The 26471-nt window shown below is 40.2% G+C and overlaps 1 protein-coding gene across 1 annotated transcript in view; it reads right to left on the reverse strand.

Annotated features, from left to right (window-relative positions):
- Positions 1-766: 766 nt before the first annotated feature.
- LOC136441967 (laminin subunit gamma-1-like) overlaps positions 767-26471 on the reverse strand; it is a 63463-nt gene continuing 37758 nt past the window's right edge. Inside the window, exons 17-35 of the mRNA XM_066438535.1 lie at positions 25356-25484; positions 24140-24256; positions 23409-23628; positions 22656-22822; positions 20338-20509; positions 19547-19740; positions 18745-18838; positions 18039-18164; positions 17335-17429; positions 16567-16728; positions 14290-14446; positions 12832-13133; positions 12097-12270; positions 6046-6195; positions 5293-5423; positions 4601-4742; positions 3736-3912; positions 3084-3249; positions 767-1692 (exon numbers count right to left, since the gene is read on the reverse strand). Of these exons, the coding sequence (XP_066294632.1) occupies positions 1550-1692; positions 3084-3249; positions 3736-3912; positions 4601-4742; positions 5293-5423; positions 6046-6195; positions 12097-12270; positions 12832-13133; positions 14290-14446; positions 16567-16728; positions 17335-17429; positions 18039-18164; positions 18745-18838; positions 19547-19740; positions 20338-20509; positions 22656-22822; positions 23409-23628; positions 24140-24256; positions 25356-25484 (3018 nt within the window). The 3' untranslated portion in view covers positions 767-1549. The remainder of the gene's footprint in view (positions 1693-3083; positions 3250-3735; positions 3913-4600; positions 4743-5292; positions 5424-6045; positions 6196-12096; positions 12271-12831; positions 13134-14289; positions 14447-16566; positions 16729-17334; positions 17430-18038; positions 18165-18744; positions 18839-19546; positions 19741-20337; positions 20510-22655; positions 22823-23408; positions 23629-24139; positions 24257-25355; positions 25485-26471) is intronic.

Raw genomic sequence — 26471 nt, forward strand, 5'->3', positions numbered from 1 at the left:
AACACCACTTTGACTTTCTCCTTGCTACACGCTATCCACCACTCAAAAATCAGAACAATGGCACATCCAGAAAACTACATCTCATTCTTCGAACTTCCACCGCATTGCCGTAGGTAGCCGCTAGGAGGTCTCTTCTCGACCTTGACCTTCGTTGTTCAGACCCCTACCCACCTACGAAGTTTCATAACGATCTATCCACAGCTTCTCAAGTTATGCTGCTAACAAATAAAAATACACAAAGGACCCACTGCAGTACCGTGAGAAGTTCCCAGCAGGGTCATTCAAACTTTATCCTCGTCTCGCCGATACCTGCCCACCTACCATAAAGCATAAAACACCGACAGCTTCTTGAGGTATACCACTCTACCATAGCCAAACCGAAAACATAACCTTCTAGCGAAGGTAATTATGGTCACGTCAAGATAGCGACCCCGGACCATGACGCTATCATTGTATTCGCAATACTCAATTGTTGCTGTTTCAGTTCTTTTCAAATTGGCTGGTTCATCTTTGGTGACTTTTCTGGCCATAGTTTCCAAACTTTATGGGGACAAGAAAGTAAAGAAAAAGTGGGAACACTTCATATTGCTTTATGATAAAGAAAATACCGTAGAAACATTCTGCAGCCTTCTTTACCGAAGAATTTGTCAATAAAAAATATGACTTTAGAAAAGACTATACTACATCTGAAAAGGTGAACGTCAATTCTATCAGCTGTAATGTATCATAATTTACCAAGTGATCAATAAATTATATGGACAACATGTAGAAGGAACTTATGATGATAACTTTAATCAGCAGTCGTATTTTGATTTACTTTCTTGCATGAATCTGACAGAATACCGGTTAAAGTAAAACCTATATTTCAAAGTACAATATTTAGAATTATCTATTCGGATAAAGGCAGCCAGCTGCCAAGCACAACAATTATTATTTTTTTCGTTATTGAGTTTAAACATTCGTTCTGTACATCTTATGTTACAGCATTTAGACATACGATAAAGCTTCATAATATCATATGGTTTACAGACTAAAGTATTTACAAACTTGTCTGGAAATCTGAGAAAACTGCATACTCTAAGGCAGTTGTGTATACATACAAAGCAAAATCAATATCAATCCTTCCTCGGTCTGATTCACATTTCATTGCACAAAATGAACTTTAAGATTAAAATTTTTTGGATATGGCCCAGTTTGCTACTTCTTTTGATGCCATTTGTGTGTGGTGTATAATGTTTGGTATGTAAACAAAATCTTTGTGCTTTTTTACAAATAATAGCAACAGCCTTTGTTGAATCTAACAAAGGATCTCAAGTTAGTAGCCTTATACAATGTTTAATCAGCATAGGACATAACGACTGCAACAACTAATTTCTCCAGCCAAGTAAATCAATGGTAGATGTACATCTATGACATGATAAACATCATTCGTGGTCATCAAAACTGCTGCTTCAAAGCTGTACATTTGCCCCCTCAGAAGCAACAGGTTTTCTTTCAAAATGACTTTTTATTCCTTTTGCTTCCTTCTTTTCAATTTCAATGTATCAGTTCAAGGGTTGGAACACTGCTGTGTGGCCGGATCCACTGCTTCAAAGCTGGAGATGAGAGAGTCGAGCTGGCCCTCCAGATCTGTCATCTCAGTCTCCAGATCCTCCATCTCCTGCTGCCTGGCTATGTACACATCCAGCAGATCTGTACATCAGATAAAAACGACAGTCATCATCAGGCTTTCCTGACAATCACAACATCATTAAATCTTTTATGGCTCTTGGTGGCAAATGTGGGCACCAAAACATGGACATGCTAGTGTAGGCCGACCTCACACGACCTACATACAGCAGCTGTGTGAGGATGCAGGCTGCAATTTAGAAGAACTGCCAAGAGCAATGGAGGACAGGGAGGACTGGAGGAGGAGGGTGATGTTCATCCGTGACACTCTCACAACAAGATGATGATGATGGTGGTGGCAAATGTGCAAACATTGATATTGGGGCACCATATTTGTGTTTTTGGCACACTTTTTGACAGATTAGCCGGATAGGCTAGGTTGTCATCATGCCACCATCATGGTAGAGATATCATGTAAAGTGCCTTTTCCAAGGGCACAATGTTGTCAGGCATGTCAAGTATCGAACCCGGAATCGTTGGTTCAGAGACCAATGCTCCAACTGTTACACCTCACCGGGGCCACCATAATTACAATATGAATGAATATTCTTCAACTAGCTCATAAAAAATGCTGTGTAGATTATAATTACCCATATTGTAGAACAGAAACACAGTTCAACATGCAAATAGCATAAACCTGAACAAATTTGTGGTATAAGATTATTGTGCTTTGTAGTTTTCTTTCATATCTGCTTGTGTTAACTGGTATAACAGCCCTTCAGGGTAACACATCACCTACACAACTACTACATGTATGTAGTGACAATAGGTTGTATTCACACCCAACACTTAGATAGCCACTCGTAATGTAACAAATGTTTCATTGTTGTCACTGACAGACAGAATATTGAAAACCTGCTGAAAACCTGCTGATTGCTACGAATTTACTGCCCTTTACTACTCATAATATCATTTATTGATATGCAACGTTAAGGCTAGGGGTGGGTACCGGTACAGAAAATTTCGGTCCGGTCCAGGTCCAGGTCCAGAGAGTCAGGTCCAGGTCCGGACCTGTCGCAGTACGTCATATTTTGGAGAGCGAGACACAAGTAAAGAGTCCTACAAATTATGTTCAAATTGTATATTAGAATAATATGATTATTCTCGGTGTACACTAATGTGCACTAGCCGTCTGTTGACTCATCTACAAATGATTCACTACTAACGTCTTCGAAAAGGGCAACCACGACTCGTTAAATGTTTTTTTTGTATTTTCTTAGACCGGTTATGTTACCGCCTGCTGGTAGTCTGGTACTGTGAATTTTCTAATCGGTCCATAGGCCGGTCGACTGATTTTCTCTGGACCGGTTTTTTTGGACCGGTCCATAAGAAAATACCGGTTTTGTACCGGTACACGGTACCGGTACCCACCCCTAGTTAAGACAGAAGAGTCCACAATGATTGTTTTTATGTACCTTGTATCTCTGCCACCTGTTGTAGTGAGGCCATCTCAGTAACAACAGCAGTAGCCTCGTTCTCCTGCAGTTCCAATGCCTCCTGCTGGAGGGCCTCGCTGCCATCTACCAAAGAGGTTGCTTGTGTCTGTGCAGCAGTCAGTTGCTGTTTGGCTGCTGCTATTGTCTGAAAATAGGCATACCTCTGGTTAATGGTCTTAAAAATGAACTCAAGTCACTGCTTTGATGTGAGGTGGATGCTGGAAACTTTGGCCCTTTACCAACTTGGACCATGACTAATCAGATCAACTTTGCTCAATACCTTAGTCAACCTGCCCCAGACCCTAAGTCAAACCCTGGCTGAGTTGGCCAACATGGCAAATGGTCGAATCGTCCTGATCTTGCTTTGTCATTCTCATTTTCACCTCCTTTTCTTTGTATAATCTCTTTCAGCAATGCCTTGAATGTTACTTCACAGTACACGTAACCAAGTATGTATTCTCCCACATATAAAACGGGCTATAGGTTTAGAGACCTTAAAAGTATAGTGTTACTAAATATAAGGACTGACCCAACAACTGAACTGTACCTTGAGAAACTCCATGGAACTACTCGAAAATTTGGCAAGTGGCAAGCATAAAAAATGTACTAGGTAAGATGTAACATCCCATACTTGTGTGTTTGACTCAGAGATGGTGTTGATGTCCCGTGCTGTGTTAGCCAGTTGCAGAGCGTCCAGTCTCCCCTGCACAAAACACTGCTGCAGTCTGTTAACCTCCTCCCTGACCAGAAACACATCAGACAGGATAGTGCTAGCCTGGGCATGGGATGTCTGGGCTGTCGTTGAAACCTGAAGCAAAAGAAACACTTTTTAAAAATGTCTTACATTTGGTAAAAGCTGTAAAGATCAAACTTCGTCATTTGGTAAAAGCCTTCAGATGTACCTACAGAAATTCTCTATCTCATGCAAACACACATATACATACATAATAAAGTCATCTTTGATAACAACCGCATATGAGGTATCAGATTAACTCATAGGTGTAGTAGTTTAAGAATTGATCAAAGCTCTCCTGTCAAAATCAGTCCAACTCACCAATTCCCTGAAATCATAAATACAACATTATGACTTGAAGGTGCCATGAGATAACTATCACTTTTTGATGGCTCACATTAGGGTTTGAATCGTCAGTTTATTTGACACATGTAAAGTGCCTTGTGACTACTAAAGCTTGAAGGAATTAGCAGAACGATGCTCTGCAGACAAAGATAGTTCCTATGGTGATAAAAACGATCCCTACATGATTTACATTAATGTTTTGAGTGACATTTGCATACAATCCTTAGGAGTTAGCGACTTTAACATGTTCGACCATTTTTTTCCAGTTTATTTTTTCATTCTGCCAGTTCAAATTTCTACTGATCCCAAAGAAGAGTGAAGGATGTCACTCAAAACATCCGGGTAATCTCCGAATTTTATCCAGTTGTAGAGATTTGATTGTATCTATTAGTAAGTAGCAGATGCTCTGTTATCTCACCTGTGCTGTGATGTTTTGTATCCTCTGCCTGTCAGCCTCCACAGTCTGTAGAGTGGTCCTGACGTCCTGCCTGGTATCATTACTGTCCACCAGGGATGTTTCAATCTGCTGCACCAGGGACAGGGCTCTACCAGCTTCCTCCCTGCAAAAACATTTTTGTTTGTATGTTTCCTTGTAATAATACTATTTCATACCCCGTAAACCTCATGGCGTAACACACCAGGTTTGTACCAAAGAGTACAAGCTGCATATCCAATCAGAGGTATTTGATCCACTCACACTGGGAAGGACCCCTACTCTATTCGATAAGTGTGGTAAACGCTTAGATGTAATGGCCTGGCTGGGGATCAAACCCACGAACATGCAAGCATTGAAAGCAAGCAATCTACTCAATAAGCTATTGCTGCAGCAGTCCATTATTCCTAACAATAATGGTATACATAATAGCTACTCCTTGAATAGCAGATGGATAACATTTGGAAATAGTCAGAAGTCGCTGTCTATTGCCGCTGACTGGAAATACAGAACAAAAGTGAATGATAGACGACAACATCTGACCGTTTCCAAATTTTATCCACTGGCAGTTGCTTGTCTTTAGCTTGCATGTCTTATTGCCTGGATGTTTAACCTTCATCGACTTTCCTAACTATAGCGTGCCTCTGAATGCACGTTTGAATCTTGTAGATACTTACTCAGCAGTCTGTGTGACATTTCGGAGTGCCTGGGCTGTCTGAAGTCCCTCCTGCGCTCCTTGCAGAGTTGTGTTGACCAGCTCCTCTGCTACTGTTGTGCTGTTGATTTCTCTTGAAAGGTTGACCATGTCCTACGTACAACAGGAAGAATTTAATCTTGTAAGCGATATATGAAAGATACAATAGTCCCTGGAATTTTCTCTACACACCATAAAAAAGCAACCTAATGCTCAAATCAACATTGATACTTGTAATGCTATGTAAAACATTAATGTATGTCCAGGGAGAAAAAAAAATTAAAGGAACTGCTGGAAAATGGGGATTTCAATATGGCTGCCTTTAGATTTTCAAATTGACACTCCAAAATTGATATCAATGGTGTTTTGTTAAAGATGAAAATGTCTAACAGTCTGATATATGGTGTCAAAATCAAAACCGAGAATGGCAAAGACCAAGATCCTTAAAGTATGCATAGGCAACATATAGTCACATGGCCTGGCATTGGACAGAGAGAACTGGAATGAATCAAGGAAGGGTTCCTCCTGATAGCAAATATTGCTTCAGGGTCATAATGGCAATCAAATAAAGAATTGACAAATACATAGGACAATGAAATTAATTGGAACCAATTTGCTTAGTAATACACAGCCAGTACTCTACCATCTTTAGCAATTCTTCACGTCAAAATGCTATTTTATACAAGTCCTAGACTTTAGAATACACCAACTTAGATACTAAGTGAACTATATATACCTGTAGTTGTCGAATTGACGTGTTGAGTGTGTCATTGGCAATGTCTCCTGCTTCTGTGGTCCTGTTGTTAACGTCCGCTAGAACTTGTCTCAGGCTGGTTAGCTGTGCTAAAGCACCCGTGATATTGCTCAATGAAGCATTGGCAAATATCTGAAAGAAAGAAAATATTAAACATTTATCAAAGGTTAGTAGTCTAGATAGTAATGTCCAGTAAGGGTATACCTAACTTTTTCCAACTTTGTAGCAAATTAACCACTATGCATAGCATATTTACAATCATTAAGCGCTCGTTCTCATTTAATAATGATAATGGTTTTTATTGGTCAGAAATTACCCGCAATGGCAGCCTTTCTAGCGCTAAATTGATGCAGGGTTCTACAGGTTTCACACAATACACAACATATAATATCTTAGCCACACTTGCATTTTGTGGAACTGTCGCAAGGGTCTGGGCGGCTGCCATTCGGCGCCACCAGGTGACCTCAATACGACTTTCCCCAACCGAAGTCAGGTACCCATTTACACCTGGGTGGAGTGAGGAAAGTCGTGTAAAGTGCCTTTCCCAAGGGCACAAGATCCGTGACATGACAGGATTCGAACTCGGGACCTCTTGGTTCTGAGTCGACCGCTCTGCCGTTGCGCCACACGACCCCACACAATTGTACACATTTCCGTTACCGTTTGAAGTAAGACGTTCCTGGCATTAGGATATGCCACATATAAGGTGCCAAACTTTCGTTTTTATGACGACTTAAAACTTTCCTTACTTTTTAAAACGACAGTTTGGCACCTTATATGTGGCATATCTTAATGTCAGGAACGTCTTTCTTCAAACGGTAACGGAAGTTACAAAATGTGTACATCTAAATGAGAACGAGCGTAAGACCACAGGATATTTTGTTTCAAATTCAAATGTATTTCTTTATTTGTTTTGCATACCCTGTAAGCAGCCTCATGGTGTAACACACCAGGTTTGTACTGAACAGTACGAGCAGCATATCTGGACAGATTTATTTGATCCACTCACATCTGGAAAGGCCCCTATTCTTTTGGATAAGTGTGGTGGGTTCTTTAACGTGCTTGAGGTATTGCTATCCTCCACATAGGACCTCCATTTAATGTCCTCTCTGAGGGACGTCCCTAACAGAAGCAAGCAAGTACTCATTTTCACCTGTCAGTGAGTGATATTTCGTGTAAAGTGCTTTTCAGGATTCGAACCCAGGACCTCTGAGTTTTGGGCCAAACACCCTGACATTAGGGTACCACGGCATCACCCCAACACATGCAACATGGCCATGTTGTCTACACTGAGAAGTCAGGGTCAGTATGTGTCCAAGACATTCCCGAGGTTTCCTTTGGAAGGAAGCAGTGGTGGTGGTACTGGAAGCCACAAAAGCACCAAAATCCTTGGTAAAGCTCAGAATTCGAAGGCAATGCATATTAGCTACATGAATCCTGTATACTGTAAATGCATTTAATTTTGCGTGGTTTTTATTTCCCATTAGGCGAAAATGGGGTGTTTGCATGCAGTGGTTTCAAGTTTTCAGCAGCGCTATAATCAAATACTGCTACAAGCCTTTCGTCATCCGGGAAAATCTGACGAAACGAAATCTGGAGCTGTTCAACAGTGTGAAGAGACTACCTCAAGTGAGCAACGTGTGGACCAAGGACGGTAAGATCTTCGCCAAGGTCACCCGTGATGGCGGCACCCCTGAGATTCGCCGGTTTGTCTCGGATGATGACGTTCGCCAGTTTTGAGGACTTGTCAAATGACTGATCGATATCAAAGGACCATAGACGATCGTTTTCTTTTATTCAGGTATACTTACAAGTTATTTCCTTTCTTGTCCTTGACCTGCTGTGCTTATTCCTTGTATTTAACATGATTAAAGGCAAACCTAATGTTGTTAATGGCTCTGTCTCGCCTGATTATATTAATTATCCTCGCGGTGCAGATGACGAGCCTTCTGTGCCTCCCACGCATTCGGAATATGTTCTGTACCATTATGTTTTGTTGTTATTTCTTGTTATGTTTTCATTATGGTGACACTATGTTTGCATTTACTTTTGTCACCTTATTTGTTGTTTATACTTCTTTCAATGTCTTAGTAGCAAAGCGATGTTTACATACAGGTACTCCAAGTCAACCATACAAATTCCAAACTAAATTGCTGAAGGGGAACATAGAAACATGTCTATAGATTTAGTCCAATATAGGGCAGTCATAGGTATGTTCTCTGCTAATCTTACCATCAGACTTCAACGCAAGTGTAATGTGATCTTACATTTCGACATAATCCTCTTAATTGTGCTAGTCTCTATTGTATTTGTATCCATTTTACTAGCTGGGGATATTCATCCTAATCCAGGCCCTGCCAGGGTTAACTCAATCAAATCCTTAAATGTTTTTCATGCAAATGTAAACAGTATTGTTGCCGGTTCAAAGATGGATGAACTGTCTTCTTTGGCAGTTAAGTTTAAGCTTGACATAATTGCTATCACGGAAACGTGGCTTGGTAGCACTGTCGATTCTGAAGCTATTTCGCTTGACGGTTTTCAAACTCCAGTTCGTCGGGATAGAAACAGACACGGTGGAGGTGTTTTGATTTTTGTATCTGATCATATAGCTTTTAGACGTCGCTGTGATCTGGAATCCTTGACTGATGAGTGCATCTGGCTTGAACTTTTCCCCGGCACATTCCGTGTTCTCTTTTCAGCCTATTACAGGCCACCTGGACAAAACTTAGAAACCGTTGATAGTTTTATCGACTCCTTCCAAAATTCTGTCTTCACAGCTGCTTCTTTAAATGTTGACACTATTATCATTACCGGTGATTTAAATGCTAAGCTCGGAGCGTGGTGGCATCTGGACCCAAATTCCTCAGCCGGCTCAAAACTGTTCCAGTCATCTCAGATGTTAAATCTTACCCAAATGATTACTGAACCCACGTGCGATCTATCTCGCTCACCCTCACTTATTGATCTACTATTTACTGACGCGTCTAGTCGTGTTCAACCCACGTCTGTTCTTTCACCCCTGTCTGGTTGCCACCACTGCCCTATTATTGCCAATTTCGACTTTGTTATCAAACCCCCTCCACCATACGTCCGCACCGTCTGGGACTTCTCAAAAATTGACTATGCCTCACTTGTAGACTTCTCGACTGATCCGCAATGGCTAGATATATTTTATTGTAATTCTGTTGATGGTGCTTGCAATATGCTAATTGATCTTATTACTCAGACAAAAATAAAATGCGTCCCCCACAGAAATATCACCATCAGACCCCGTGATAAACCATGGATGACATCCAGAATAAGACGACTTATGGGTATTCGTGACAAAACACATAAAAAAGCTAAATTATCTAATACCCCTTCACTCTGGGCTTCTTATCGCAAGATAAGGAACAGACTTGTGAATGAAATAGCTTCAGCCAAATTGAACTATGATACTCGCCTACAAAATTCTTTACTTAACTCTACTACAGGTAGTAAAACATGGTGGCATATAGTCAAAACCATTTATGGATGCAAAATGTCAACTACAATTCCTCCACTTAAGCGCAATGACCATTATATATGTGACTCAAGCGAAAAGGCTTCAGAATTCAACAGTTACTTTTCCCTCCAATCGACAATTGATGATACTAATTCCACATTACCTAATCTTGACTATCTGACCAATGTACGTTTGTTTAATTGTGAAACCACTGCCCCTGAAGTTGAACTATATATTTCCGAGCTGGACACTTCTAAAGCATACGGGTGGGATAACATTGACAACCGTTTTCTTAAAATCATTAGTCCTTACATTTCAGATAAAATTGCCTATGTTTTTAATCTTTCGCTCTGTCATGGAATATTCCCAGAAGTCTGGAAGAGAGCAAATGTTGTACCCATCTTTAAAAAAGGCGATCCTTGTATAGTTTCTAACTACCGTCCCGTCTCGTTGTTGCCTACCCTATCTAAAATTCTTGAAAAAATTGTCTATAAACATTTATACAACCATTTAATGTCTCAAAATCTGTTATATTCTTATCAATCTGGTTTCATTAGGGGAGATTCAACTGTAAACCAGCTTGTCTTCATTACAAACAAAATTCTCCAAGCCTTTGACCAGAACAAGGAAGTCAGAGCCGTTTATCTTGATTTTTCAAAAGCGTTTGATAAGGTTTGGCATAAAGGCATACTCTTCAAGCTTCAACGAAACGGGGTGGAAGGGCCTTTTCTCAACTGGTTTCAAAGTTACCTCAATGGTAGAAAGCAGCGTGTCGTAATCGAAGGTCAAAACTCTGATTGGTGCGAGATAAGTGCAGGTGTACCTCAAGGATCAGTGCTTGGTCCGCTATTATTTCTCGTGTACATTAATGACATGATACAGGAACTCGAAACTCATCCTTTTCTGTTCGCAGACGATAGCTCCTTGCTCGATGTTGTAGAATCCCCCACTGTATCAGCCATTAGACTCAATTCTGACCTTTCTAAGATATTATCATGGACAAAAGCGTGGCTAATGGAACCCAATCCGTCAAAAACAATCGAAACGTGTTATTCTACAAAGGCTATACCTCCTCCACATCCACCCCTTTTCCTTGGTACCGAACAAATCGATTCTGTAGACTGTCACAAACACATCGGGGTTCATCTGTCATCTACTATGTCTTGGAATACACATATTTCTAACATGTTAGCCAATGCTTCTAAAAAGGTTTCAACCTTCAGTAAACTTAAATTCAAGCTCCCCAGTGAAGTCTTGGAAACAATATATAAATCTTTTATCCGTCCCCTACTCGAGTATGGTGGCGTAGTATGGCACGGTTGCACTGCTTCAGACTCTCAACTCATCGAACGAATACAATATGAATGTGCTTTAACCGTAGCTGGTGCCATTAGGGGGTCCTCGTATACTTCACTACTCGCCGAACTGGGATGGGAAAAGTTATCTGACCGCCGCCATGTTCAGTCCCTTATCCTATTCTATAAAATTATCCATGGACAAACTCGACAATACTTAAGAGATTTGATACCACCCACAGTATCAGATTCCTCTTCCTACGACCTTCGCAATAAGTATAACTTTCAGTTGTTAAAGTGTACCACAACTCGCTTTAAGAAATCATTCATACCTTACGCTACGTATCATTGGAACAACCTTACCTTGGCAGATCGATCATTAAGTCTTCCTCATTTTAAGAAAACAATGATCAAATCTGTGCGCCCTGTATCTGTCCCATATTTCAACACTGGTCCTCGTTACACCTGCGCTCTTCTCACTCGTTTCCGTCTTGGTACTTTCAGTTTAAACTTCAATTTGTACACTCGCAACCTAGTTACCAGTCCTGCTTGTACCTGTGGCCATCCTTGTGAAAGTATTTCTCATTACTTCTTGTACTGCCCTAACTACACACAACACCGTTCCTTACTCTTCAGTAATTTAGAAAATCTGGTAGGTTCAGTCATAAATCTCAATAATCTCTCGGATGATGTTCTAATTCAATTACTGCTTAAAGGCTTACCCTTCCTTTCGAATTCAAACAATGTCAAACTCTTACAGCATGTCCAACTTTTCATTATACAATCCAAAAGATTTGAGTAGTAAACCACCATCCTACCAGTCTTGTAGTACCTGTCCACATATTTATCTGTTTATTGATTTCAATTTTTCTTACATTTAATTATTTCTGTTATGTAGTTTATTTGAGATAATTTGTTGCTCTTATGCTTTGCATGTCCGCACCTGTTTTTTGGTCATTTTCAGTATTTGTAAAATTTGTTTTGTTATTCTGTAATGTATTCTGTCGATGACGACATGAAAATAAGCTGTAAGCTTGAGTCTGTCGTCATCATGTCTTGTATGTAAATGTTGCAATAAAAAAAAAAAAAAAAAAATACTGCTACAGTATTGGACAAAAATGTTTGCGGTGGCTTTAAGTTTGCGGTGAAACCGCCACTGCGAAAACCGCGGACATAAAACCACTGCTAATATTTCTACAGTACTCATTGACAATAACATTGAAACTCTTTCTTAGTATTTATAAATTTGTTCACCTGATATTCCTTGGTGCCGTTAAGGGTGCCCAATGCTGTCATTTGAACTGCAGAACTGTTGAGATGTGTTTCGTTTATCCGCCTATCCAAGTCTGCTGCACTCCTCACCAGCTCCTCAGCTTGGACCAGAGACCGTTGTACCGTCAGGTTCCCTTCCTGCACATCTTGTAGAAGCTTGAAAAAACAAAAAAATCAAAGTAAAATTAATCTACCTCATGGGTGTAGGTATCTATTCCAGTCATATGCCAGTCTATTACTATGGTTAAGTTGAAAAATCAAAATTACAACGATTTCAACACACAGAGTTTTTAATCTATGTCTACAATCATCATCTTAATGTTAGATGCCAGAATCACTTTATGTTATTTCTAATACCTCATTGCTACAAAAGACCTCCTTTTTTAATCGTACAATGTAGATGTCTTCCTGTTTTTAAAACTAATGTTTCAGCTTTCACAAGGATGCATTTTTAATCTCTCATGTTTTCTATACTTGGTGAGACTAGTGTGCATAACAAACACTAATGTCAGTGCTGATGATTTAGAACCTCATGGCATAAATATCCTAATCTCCAAGCAGATGTTGGGGTACAAGATAGTAATGCTTTATGACTTGCAGACTTTTTTGACGGAGAATTTTGGTAATGAGAAAACATCACTGTAACAATCTTCGACCACAACAACTGATCGAAGATTACAAATTCTGACAGTAGAATGTTTAGAAAGTATTATTTACCCTGGACACATTTGAAGCCAACACAGTAAACTGTTCCACCAGTGTTGTTGCAGTTCGATTGAGCCTCCCCAACTCTTCCACATTCTGCCAGATCTCTGCAGAGTAGTTCTTTGCTGTGAGGACCAAGGTTTCTTGGACAAGATTCTCTGAATCCAGTAGAGTTTGATTGACGTTTGAAATGTTATTCTCCAGACCATAGAGTACAGTAAGGCTGGCGTTAAGGTCCTGTTGTATCCGGTTGATTTCGAGCCAAGTACTATTTGCTGTGGCAGTTCTGTTGGCTAGACCGACTTTGACGGAGTCTGAGAGTAAGGAGAAAAAAGGGGAGAAGATGTAAATGAAGGCTCTGCGCATCTTGACATTGACACTAGAGCTGTGTACCAGTACAGTGTACCAATACAGTGCCAGTACAATCAATTAGGTACAGGTCTGAAATACCCGGGTTCAAGCCTGACTAGAATGGCCACTTTGACAGATAAAATTACCATGAAATTACCATGGCAGTGCACTAAAGCCAGTCATCTATACTTACTGCAGCACAGAAAAACACTTTTGAAAGGCTGGAGTAAAATTTTCATAAAATACCTTAAATATCATCTTGCTATCAGTTCAAACATGCTTTTGTACATATTGAAAATCAGCCATTATTTGAACATTATCAAGTAGTTCACTGACAGGTACAGGTACAGGTTCAGGTCTGGACCTGTACCTAAACCTGTGTACCTGTACCTAAAATGTGTTTAGGTACACAGCTCTAACTGACACCTTTATCAACCTAGCTGGACTTAGCTGACGAGGACTTAAAAGAATAGCTTCAAATGTTAGTATTGTCAAACACAACTCTGATAATCTCATAATTCTTCATATGATATATAATCAACAATATCATCACTCACCAATAGCCTCAGCTGATATCCAATACAAGCAGCAAGCAAAAATAGCATTCAAAACAAAAGAAGAAGCAAATTATAATAGCTGTAATTATGCAGAATAAAAAGGCAAGCAAAAAAATCCTCTTTTGACTAAGTCTTGTTGATTTTAAGGCAATACAGATTGCATTAACTTACCATAGATAGTGTTAGTACAAATTATAGCATTTTACTTGGTGCAGAAATGCCATCCTCTATCATTTTAGGACCATTTGTTGACATTATCTAAAACTCTATGAAATAAAAAGCTAGAATGTTGTCTTTACTAGCAGTAATACACATTCAGCTTCGACCAAATCTCCTATTTGGCAGTGAAAGTAGACCAGATGGAATATGAGAGAAAGTTGCTGAGAATTGCTGTAATTCTGTGTTAAGACATCATTTTTCTTCTGACATGCAGTTTATTTTCCAAGCCTTCTCAGTAACTTTTCATCCATTTTGAAAACACAAACTCTCGTTTTTCTGGTCCTTTTAAAACACATTATAACAGACTTTAAATGATATCTTTTATAACAGATTGGATCCTTACCCAACAGGGAGCCAGTGCTGTCTGGAGTAAGAACTTGTCCATCGATGACTGCAGTTCCATTAAACTCTGCTAGGCCATCAAGTTGATTGTCAAGATCAGCCTGGGTTGAGTTTAGTCTTGCAAGAAGGGACTCCAGCTCTGCAGAGATATTTCTTATCTAGGCATAGGAGGCATAGACAGAAAATTAACAAAATTAAAGCTTTAAAGGTTGAAGCTGCTGCAAAACTACTATGCAAGTAGATCATGCAGGATCAAAAACCAGTTCAACGACTAGCTAACATTTTCTCAAAGGGCATGTTTAAGGAAAAACACTAGTCTAGAGTAAGAACATTTTTGAAAACCATTCAAACTGTACACTACTTGAAAAGAGTTGTGCCCAAGTATAGAATTGTACAAACCAATCTGTTCCTCTGACAACATGTGGTTGAAAAGTGCAAGTCAAGAGTAGTGTGTTACACCATGCATGTTGTGCTCAACTGTTTGTACAATAGAAATGGAATATGACATATTAACCCTCAAACCACTGTATGGGGTCAAAACTGACCCCAGGCATATATCAACATGTGCCATTTTGACATTTCGAGTCGAAAACAAAATTCCTTCTATGAGTTTGTTTGTATATATGTCTTATAGCTTCTCACAAGTGACCTGCAGTCCCGCTTACCTACGCGGTGAGTTCTATCTTTTGGGTTAAATGGACGACGGTCATAGATCGGTCCTCATTTCTGGACACTCGTTCATTAGACGATTAGAGGCTTTTATCCGTGCAAGAACTACGACTCAGGCCGGCCGTGCGGTTTCGCAGGATTTTTGGTTATCAAGGGCCTGCGTGTACTTCCATAGCATTCCAGGCTGCAACATTCCACGCTATAGGTCTCGTCTACTGCCCTACATCCGAGATTTTCCGTATGATATAGTTTATGTAGAGCTTGGTGTCGTTGACTTGTCAAATCGGGCATTAAGCCCTGAGCTTGTCGCCCGAAACCTCGCCAGCCTAGCGTTTTCCCTTCAAAACATCCAGGCAGTACAATCTGTCATATTAGGCGCACCCCTATGCCGACCAGTGAACCCACCTAACATGCCTGACTTTCCTACGCGCCTCCAGAAATTCTCGGACATATTAAAGGATTTAGTCAAGGATTACCCGAAGGTCGAAGTGTGGGACCACAGACAACTTTGGCAGCGTAACCCCCATAACTATCAACCCGACGGAATACATCTGTCCGACATGGGGAATCTACAATACTACAAGAGTATCCGGGGGATTCTGTTTGAATAAACATGGTAATGATGAAATTTGAGGTTGAAATAGCCGGTTATTTCTAATCTAATTATATCGTCCGCCATCTTAGATTTTGACCAATGACGTAATCAAATATGCATGAATTATGAATATTAAATCATAAAAATGATAGTGAATTAAATTGGTTGGTATTGATGTAAGAAAATAAGTGCAGTTTAAAAAGACAGCCCTAGAATTACATTGTAAAATCCAACATTAGCGACTTTTCCAAATATGGCTCTACAAAGAAACCAGTTGCCATAGCAACATGAAAACATTGATTAGATATTTCATTAAATTAAAATTGTTGCCAACAAAAGTTTAGCAAAGGTGACCAAGTTTGGTTGTTCTAGCGTAAGACATTCAGATGCTAAATGACATCAAGTGTTGGCGCAGGCCTCAAAAGAGCCTCAAAATTGTCTGAATAGCGTTAGTTGCAAAACACAATGTTCCCTATTTTTGCATAAATTACAATAATGAGCAGAAATCATTCACACCTAATCATGTCAAACTGTCCCTTATAGATTACTTAAACTATACATAATAACAAACCGCAAAAATAGTCACCAATAAAGCTATATTTGTAGAAAACATTGTGGGGTCACTTTTGTAAGTTTAGTTGTAAAAAAGCTACGGTGGTTTGAGGGTTAAAGGTACCAGGCCAAACCTTGGGAGGGCTGGGACCCAGAATGATGTGGAAAACACCTTGTTGTATTTTATGTATTTCATAATAAAAAAAAACAACACATTTCAATGCAAAATGTATCAGAAGTTGAGAGAATTTGTGACCTGGATCCAAAAAATTATAACAGCATTGATTTCAACGTCCGAATCCTGTATGCGAATGTTCTCAACAGCTTTGCAACCAGTGTACAAAAAGTGTGTTATGTGACCGGACTAGAACACCCAAATTGAATGTTATACCTGGTCAGCTCATGCAAGTATGACATCATAAGTGTAATATAAACAAAGTTTAGCAATGTGCTGAAACCCACCTGTCCATACAGCATGTTGAGTTCCCTGATGTTCCTGCCATCCACTATCTCCTCCAGCAGCACACCTGTCACGTTCTGCAGAGTTCTGTTCAGCCGGGCCAGAATCTGTCGCACCTCCTCCACAGACATGTTCCCATACTGGCCCCACAGGCCCTGGATATCCTACAGACAAGAAACATATTTTTATGAGCTTTTTTTTTAAACTAGACCACTACACATGGGAAAGCAGTGCAATATATCCCAACTAATTGAAATTATATGTCATTATGCCTTACTTGTCTTAAAAGCCATGATATGATTAAAAAATTACAATTGGTCTGAATAGTAAAGGTAACTATATCGTCCTGTGTTAGTGGGACTAGGTACAATTGAATGTAGTACTAGCTAAGGTTGCATGAAAAGGCAGTCAATCCAAAATCCTTACACTTCATGTCCATAAAATAACTGTTAATAAATGACTTACATCAAAGCAATTCATGCCCCTTTATATCGAGAGGCTAGAATTTCAAGTAAGACAACACCGGTTTCATTTGTGGGTTCTCGCATTTAAAAAAAATTCTAAACTTGAAAACATAGTGAAAACATAAGCATGAGGACCAGGTTTATAATACTAGCTATACTAAGACTAGTGCTTTTATGGATTATATTCAAGTGTTCCTGCTTGTCCTTTGCTTTTGTGATGTCTTATTTTGTATTTTCACCTTAAAACGTCTGAAAACCAAGGATATAGATTGGTGTGGCCCCAAAAAAATGCAACAAGAATTCTACCTCAAAAGTGGTGTTCAGCTCTTCTGTGATGTTGAGTATTCTAAAGACTGAGGCATTGAAGCATGGGGGACAGACGGTGCAGTTGGGGAAGTCTCCTGTAACATCAACAAACAATACAATTACTCCAAACATAATCTCTGAGATGTATAATACTACATTCAACTAGCAAATGCTTTAGCTTCATTGTGACAATATAATATTATCATTATGTACAGTGCATATTTATTCAGACAAATGTATGCATTATGTAATATTTTCATATTATCATGATTCTTTGGGGATGAAAGCCTGGTTGGAATGAAGAAAGGGTGGATATCATAGAATGGTAAAAAAAAAGAAACAAGCTATACAACATTTTTAGTTTGCTTCTCCATTGCCTTTATATCAAAGTCTTTGATTTATCAAAAACTGTAAAAGAAGAAAAAATCTGGAAAATGTTGGCTGAACCATCAGTAGACTCACCAAGGTTATTCCTGTTAATCCTTCCAGCTGAAAGCATGTGGTGTGTTTAAAGGAAAGCATTGGATATAAATGTATTAAGCATTTCTGATATTATGGGGTAGGGTTATTTTTGTTTTAGAAAACAAGAAATCTCTGGAACATGTAGTAAAATGGCTTTCAAACAATTTTACCTCATTGTATAGACAATGAATTGAATCTGTATACTAGTTAACATTAGTCAAAGAATAATACAAATTTTGTACCTTCAAATCCAAAGTCACACTGGTCACATTTCTGACCTCTGACCCCACTCCTGCAGTCACATTGACCTGTCCTGGGGTCACAGGTCTTGTTGCCATTCACGGTACCCAGGGTGCTACAGTTGCATGCTGCAGAAAGCGAAGAGAAAGTTATCTTAGCAATGCTACAAAATCTTAAATATATCAATACCTGCACTACCTGCTAGAAAGTCACAACGAATTCACTAAATACCACTACACACAGACAAAAAGCCTATGGACAATGTTTTTTATTTTGAGATAGGAAAATGAACATTGTGTTAAGCAATTATACACAGGCATCAAGTGCTGATACATGGTCACAGGCCGTAGACATCTTGCTGTCAATACGTGATGTTAAAGTTAAGTTAAGGCTTCAGTTAGTGAAGCCTATGGTGGTGGCCATCTCCGATTCGCAGCCCTTGGGCCTCACAACTTTGCCCAAGTCTCTACAGCAGGGAGCTAGTCTGCTGGTAGTGATGTGTGTGTTTAACTGCCATACTCTTTCCCGAATACAGAGTGCTAAGTAGAGAAAGCAGTCTGTACCAGTTTCAAAGTCTTTGGTATGACTCGGCCGGGATCAAACTCACGACCTATACCGTTAGCAAGGCGAACACTCTACCCACTAGGCCATTGCTCCGGTGCATTTAGGTCAAACTGGATAATTGAACAGTACAGCTACAGTACTTACTGACACATTCCTGCTGCTGATTGTGGTAGTATCCAGTCTCACATCGTTCACACTGTAACCCTTCAGCATGGTCTGTGCAGTTACATGCACCAGTCTGTTAAAGCAAAAGTATAAACTTTTTAGTTTCAAAATCAGCTTGAAGTAGAGGGTATCCATAAAGCTCTGAACATCGTGATTCAGTTATGGAGGTAGTCAAAAGCTACATGCCGAAGAATAGCTGCAAACTTTAAAGGAAGGAAACATGTGAGAGGCTTTGTTACTCCAGTAGGACATTAGAAGAATCATGTACATGGCTTATTAACTCCTTGAGGGAGGTTCGCCTCCTACAGAGGTATTGCTGTTGATTGTGTCTACATGTGTGTTCACAGCTATAAATCAAGATCCCTTTTATGCATTTGCCTGTACTTTGGCATGTTGTCTTCAAGTATAGGCAAGATGATGCATGTTGATTTGGGGACCAGTAACATAATTTCTAGATAATGTTATATTACAGAACGACACCCCCATCTTGAAGGTGTGGTACAGTCCACAGCTAGCACCAGTAAGCTGGCGCCAATTATCTACTCTCCGAGCAGAGGTTAGGCTTGCTACACTGCCTTGGTTTAACACTGCCTAGCGTTTGAATAAACAGCTTTTTGAAATAAACAGGTTTTAAGAAAAAAATTGTTATTCCTGGACAAAAACTTTAGGCCACACCGCAAACACCATAACTACTTCACGGAGGCTTGTGTCATATACAAACACTTATTTCTTTCACAAATGCACAAATTGGTGATACACATAGACCAAGAGTCATAATCACCGTTAGATCACACTGCTGACTAACAGCCCCAGGCTGGTGACAGTTGCAGGGGGTGCAGCCCTCGGTGCTGAAGTTCCAGTAGTTATGTTCACACCCATCACACTGCTTTCCAATGATGTTGGGTTGACAGTCACATTGTCCTGTGCTGTAGTCACAGATGTGGCTGGTGCTCCCTGTACTGTTACATCTACAATCTAGAATAAGATAACAAAAAAAAGGTCAAATTTAGAGATCTTTCTTAACAGGATATCAGGGGCGCTACATCCTCTACCAGAAATATTGGGCTGGTAGTCACACTGCACTATACTATACAAAGTCAAATCTGGGGTTGCTGCTTCCAGTACTGTTACAGCTACACTCTGGGAGTAATGGAAAGTCTGTATTCTGTAACATCAACATTTAGTAGCTCTATTACATAACTATTTGAGCTTGTTTACTAAATAAATGTTAATAGCTTTGAACTGAAATACATATCAGGCAACATTACAAGCATAGATTATTATCAAAAGCTTTGCACATGGCATACTGTTAGCATTGGCTTAATCAAAATGGCCTTTGCAGTTATGAATAACTTTGATATGGTTCAAGAAAAGTGGGTAATGATCAAAATGACTTGGAAATTCCGGGTGTATTCTATCCTGTTTTTACCCATTTTCCTAATTTCTGGTGCAAATGCTGCTGTTTTAACCTATAGCACACTGAAGTAGCTGTTTGGCACCCAATTCCTTCTTGCTTACAGCGTTAGGCAGTAGGGAGAAGGTTAAAAACAAGTGTTCAAGTCTCCAGTTTACCTGTGCAGTTGTTTGCCATGCCAGGCATGACCAGTCCGTACCAGCCATCAGCACACCGGTCACAGTGGTCACCACCGGTCATGTCGGTACAGTTCAGACACTGACCGGTCACACTGTCACACACCGCGGGACTGTCTGTACAGTCACATGGCAGGCAGGCTCCATTCAGGTTCTATAAGGCAAGAAAACACATTTTTTCTACATTCAGGAGCTAGAATTGCTGAACAAACTGTCTTGATGTCCAGGTAACACTCTTATTACTATTGGGTGGGCCGACTACTCTCAACAGTGGTTTTGAACTAGGGACCTGTCGGTTCTGGGGAAAAAACACCCTACCAATTGTGCCACACGATGCCACATTGCAGTTCTCTGTCTTTCAAGGACTATGATTCCAGATTGAAAAGTGTTGCCATTTTAAATAACATCATGTTTTGATATACAGTAGAATCCGCTTAACTGCACCACGCATTTGTCAGCGTTTTTGGTGCAATTATCCGGCTGGTGCAATTATGCGAAATGCCCAGCTGGACCGTACCACCATGGGCTGGGGGTGTATTGTTAGTCAGAAACACTAGCACAAAGAAAATAGACGAAATTATGCAGTTATTAACTTTATTTACATATTCAAGGACATGTACTGTACAAAAATCTTGTAAAGTTTACCATGATACTGTACAGATTAAACTTAACATTTTTTTGCTTCCTCACAGATGTTTAAATCAGTAGCTACACGTAACGTTACATGGGAGGCATTCTGAAACATCGTCATGGGATAACAGTTTCTGTGTTACATTACGTAGAGTACAGTTGTCGATTTACGTACATCATGTACCGCAATGAAACTAGAAATTCAAACTAAAACTTGGTTACTGATTACGGTTCAGCCCAGTGTAGTTCCCCCGTCTCATGTCTGGACAGATTTGACTGTCGGCACCATGGTAGTGAATTGTACAGTGTATCTAGTGGGCAGATATGGTTAGATGACTCAGATCAAGGACAGATCATTCTCCTTATACAGTAGCAGAGCCTAACCCGCGTATACCTCGTTCCGGTGAATGCAGGAAGTTTCTAGGACGCGGATTCAGCCAGATGATCACGTTAGCACCGCACCGCCAAAAGCGACTGTTATGTCCGCCTACACGTCTGTAGCCCTTGCCGAGCCTCTATTGTTTCCGACTAGATGTAACGTTACATAAAGACGCCGGTCTTTTATTATCGGCAGCAGTATGTAGCGCTGCCGCAAACCTCAAACCACCGACAACACCCCATGCCATCCTTAACGCGAAATCAAATCCACGCGAACTTGAATGCATTCACAGTAATAAGACAGTAGTACAGGTAGAGACCAATCTTAATTATTGAGTACAGCATGCTGTCTGCCAAAGCGCAATGCCGCCTTTGGTAGGCGTGCGTCTCTTGATGGTGCCGACACGCCCTGGACCCGCCCGGGACCTCCCATACGATTCCAATCAACGTGACTGTCAATGGAGACCGCCTTCTTTTGTAACTCAAAAATAGTTTTAACATATTGGCGGTATTGCGCCTTTACACCGGTAGGTATCGGCTCATTTGTACCGCGTTTGCCGATTTTTAGCGCACCTTTTTAGTTAACTTGTCGAGGATTTTGGAAAAAAATTGGTGCAGTTATCCGAAATTGGTGACAATGCGCGGTGCAGTTATGCGGAGTCACTAACAATGCAGTGAATGGGAACCGGTTTGGGATTTTGGGATTTGGTGCAATTAAACGGAAGGTGCGCTTATCCTAGGTGCAATTAAGTGGCTTCTACTGTAATATGTTAGGGAATATAATGTTAAAGACCCTATTATACATAATGTAGTTCTAGCTACAGTCACAGATATTTCAGATCCTTTCATTTGTTCTCAAGTCACTTTGTGACTTAGAAAAAGCAGTCAAAAGAAACAATGCAAGCTTTAAAATAAGGTAAGGTAGTCTCATGGCCTTTTTGGGGCCATAGTGGCATTGGCTTATTGTTCACTGTGTCTAAGGGCACGGTATTGGAAGTCAGAGCCCATCCCTCTCCTTCCACCACCTTTCACCACCCCAACCAAAGTCAGGTACCCATTTTACAACCTAGTGGAGTGAGAAAAGTCGTCTCCAGTGCCTTTTCAAAGGGCACAACATCTGTGGCATGTTAGGGGATTCAAACACAGGACCTCTGGCTTCTAATCTAAACACCCTAACCATTATGCCAACATCACACTACTTAATTCAAGCTTTGGTAGTACCTTAAAATGGTACTTAAAAATTATGCAACTGCAAAAAACATTTAACAACACAAAGAATGATAATTGCTCACTGTTGCATTTGTAGGTTCTCCATAGAACCCCTCTGCACAGTCCTGGCAGTTGTCCCCGACATGGTTCCCTGTACAGTTGTGACAGGTGCCGTTCACATCACAGGTCTCCGCAAAGTAGTTGGTGTCGAACCCAACCAACCCTGGACACTCACATGGCTGGCAAGAGTCTGGAATAAAGAAATCATGTGGGTTATACATTTTTTTATGGTAGTCCCATTAATTTTTTGGCTGTTGGGACAGTGGGTTGTTATCAACTGAGTCTAGGGCATGGTATTGGAAAGCGGAGCCCATCCCTCTCTTCTTTCACTGCCTTTTATCTCCCTGGCCAAAGTCAGGTAACCATTTTTACACCAGCGTGGGGTGAGGAAACTGCCTTTCACAAGGGTACAACATTGGTGGCATATCAGGGGATTTGAAACCCAGGACCTGGGATTCTGGGATTATCAAAAACACTAACTGCTATGCCAACACGATGCCATGAATATTATTTAAAGCAGCTATTAAGCAGCCAGCTGTAATTGCATTTAAGTTCGTGTGGTTTTAATTTCATGGTTGGGAGAAAATAGAGTGTTTGCAGAGGTTTTTAAGTTCATGTTTAAGACAATAGTAGACAAGGGGGGAAGATGGAAAAAAAATTGCGGTGGTTTTAAGTTTGCGACGTAGAGCAAACGGCAACTTAAAACCACTGCGGACATTTCTGCCTTTACAGTATATAGAAAACTAGGGGAGGAGTAAGCTTATGAGTTAACCTACCTGCAGTTCCTAACAAGGCATCGCCATAGAAACCGTCCACACACAGTTCACAGTGGTCTCCTGTTGTGTTGTGTGTGCAGCTGCACACCCCCGTGTCAGCATGGCACGGTCCAGCCTCATGACCGTTACAGTCACAGAGCACACATGGGGTCAAGGGGTCACTGATCGGACCTGGGAACTCTCGTGTGAAGCCTGGAGCACAGTCTTCGCAGAACTGGCCCTAGTGCATGAAACCAGAAGAAGACGAACTTCAAGACAAGTCACAAGTCATTGCCAAAATGTCTGTGGTGAATTTGTCTTCGCAGAGGGAGAAAATGGAGTGTTCGCAGTGGTTTTCACTTCAAGTTTGAAACAATAGTAGCGCTACAGTTACATAATGGAATGGCTTTTTGCGGTGGTTTTAAGTTCGCGGTAAAAAGATCACCGTGAAAACCGCAAACTTAAAACCACCACAAACATTTCTGCATTTCAATCTACCACTGTGACAGCTATCTCTAATCTTCCTATAGGAAGTCCTTGCTTGCTTAGTGTTATGCATTTTACATTCTGCAAAGTCTACTTTCAAATTTCTGTTTTTTTTTTAATCAAAGGCTTCCTTTAAGCCAGTGGCAAATGCGGAATAAGCAGTCTTTAAGACAATTTGATGAGACAAGTTGTAAAAATAATCACTACAAAGAATATTGAAAGTTTCAAACCATCATCATCACCAGGACATTGTTTCAAAATAATACCTTGTATCCCTCAGGACAGGAGCATGCCTCTATGGTGTTGAGAGGAGGTCCAGTGGAAGGGTCTGTTGTACCATAGTCCATCTGGACATAGTACAGGTCTACAGCTTCTCCTGGAACCTGAAAAAAAAATTGTTTAAAGGCATCCAGAGCATTTTATGAGGCTAGAAACTTCAATAAAAAACTCCAATTTCTAGTCGTTCCTACACAGAGTAAGTCTCAATGACACTATACCATTACATATCGACATCAAAGGAGCAAAGATACAATGTTGTTGTGTGGTGAGAACTGATAGAAACTCCAAGCCCTAATCCTAACTGTCCATCAAAATTAGCAGTTCGACCAATGAGAGATTGACTGCACGTCCGTCAAATATTTGCATTTTTATGTTTTAATTTTGCATTTCTACGTTTTGACGGAGGTGGGTGGGGCTATGGTATCTGCAGTATTTACAGTAGGCGCACGAAACTAAAATATCACAATGTGGATTGTTTTTGTGCCGTTTTTGCACGCCTTTGATAAGAAATCCGAATGCAAATGTGGTAAACAGTGGCATTAATTGTCAGATTACAGCAACTAGAATATTTCCAGTTTTCAAGTCTCATAAAATGCTCTGGGTGCCTTTAATATTTCTGGCACCTTTATGCTAGCTCAAAGAGTTCCAACATCTCTACTACCGTAACGTATTAGTATATACAAATATACTATATAATTAATAGATAGTAGTTGCTAATTTACATCCATCAATTGTTACTTTTCTGCTTCGCAACTCATTATCATGTTGAATACTTACAGAGCAACATGATGGGGTAAAATCAGGTAATAAGTTGAAAACAGCACTCTCATACAAAAATGTGTCCTTGTACATGTATTGTACATCAATAACAAAAGCCAAGTTTAAAGTTTAAATTTAAGCGTATAGTTTTTGGTCATCATACAATATAATTAGACATGATCCCATATGCATACAACAACAGAATATACAATTATGGGCTATATACTGTATACAAGTATGTATTTTTATGTATACACACACAAGTATTGTATTTACAAATCAAAATTTGTTTTATTAGAAAAATGGGTGATCATGAGTGGTAAATTGTTTCAATTGGTGTTTTGGAGTTCTACATGTATGCGGATAGACAAAATATACAGTAAAAAGGTATACAAATAACTGGCATATACTGTACAATATTTTGTATAATACTGTCCTACTTACTGTAGTGTACTTGGCTCTGATGAGAATCTGTGTGATGTTAGACAGGACTGTGATGATGTCGGCCTTACCGGCGCGACGTCCGTGGCTGATGTTACCGACAAACCACTCCTCATTCTCGTCGAACTTGAACTGCATATAAATGATCAACATGGTTACTCCAGATCATCTTACAACATAACACTCTGACTGAAAGATCATTAAAGACCAGTTTACAAGATCAATCAAATGCCCAGGTTCAACAATTTAGGAAGTTTCAGAACGTACTTTCCATTTACAAATTGAATGTAGAGTCATCTGGACATTTGTCAGAATTTTGGAATTTTTTGCAAGAGAAATATAAGAAATAAAAGATTTATTTGATCCACTCACACTGGGAAGGACTCAGTCTTCTCGACAAGTACGATGGGTTCTTTAAATTGCTCGAGGTGCATGTGGCTCTCCTAAAACATGGGACCTCTATCAAACGTCATATCCAAGGAACATCCCTAACCAATTGATCTAGGTATTCATTTTCACCAGTGAGTGAAGTGAGGAAAGTTGTGTAAAGTGCCTTTGTAAAGGTTACAACATCAGCTTGGCATGTCAATGGATTTGAACCCAGGACTTCTGGGTTCTGGACCGAAGCCAAACACCCTGCCATTGCGCCAAGCAATACCTCTCGATGTTGACGATGTAACTACTATTTGAAATCTGATGTGAGAAACCATGGGCTAGCATTGTAACAGGCGTCATATTAGCGTAGGACGGCCTGGGGGTCACTTGGTGAGGGTACGTGACACGGGCGCGTCCTGACATTAGCCTGACCATGCCCCGCCCTGCTCACAAAGGTCCGCCTCTTGAAAATATTATGATAGTCGCGAAACACCGCACAGCAATCATGTACTAGTCAGATTTAGAACTAAGTTTCCCGTCTCTTTCACAGACAACACACACAAGTAGGGTAGTGAGCTCACCGCCAATGTGACCGTACCGAGGAAGGAGAAGCCACGTATGAGTTCACAGGGGGTAGGAACAAAGGGTCAAAGGGCAACATGGGAGGAATCATTAGTGTCAGGATAGGGGTCATGTGATTTGTCTGCTCAGCCGACGGGAAACGTGACGTCTTAGTACCAGCTT

The sequence above is a fragment of the Branchiostoma lanceolatum genome, chromosome 9 (assembly GCF_035083965.1).
Source record: "Branchiostoma lanceolatum isolate klBraLanc5 chromosome 9, klBraLanc5.hap2, whole genome shotgun sequence".
NCBI lineage: Eukaryota > Metazoa > Chordata > Leptocardii > Amphioxiformes > Branchiostomatidae > Branchiostoma > Branchiostoma lanceolatum.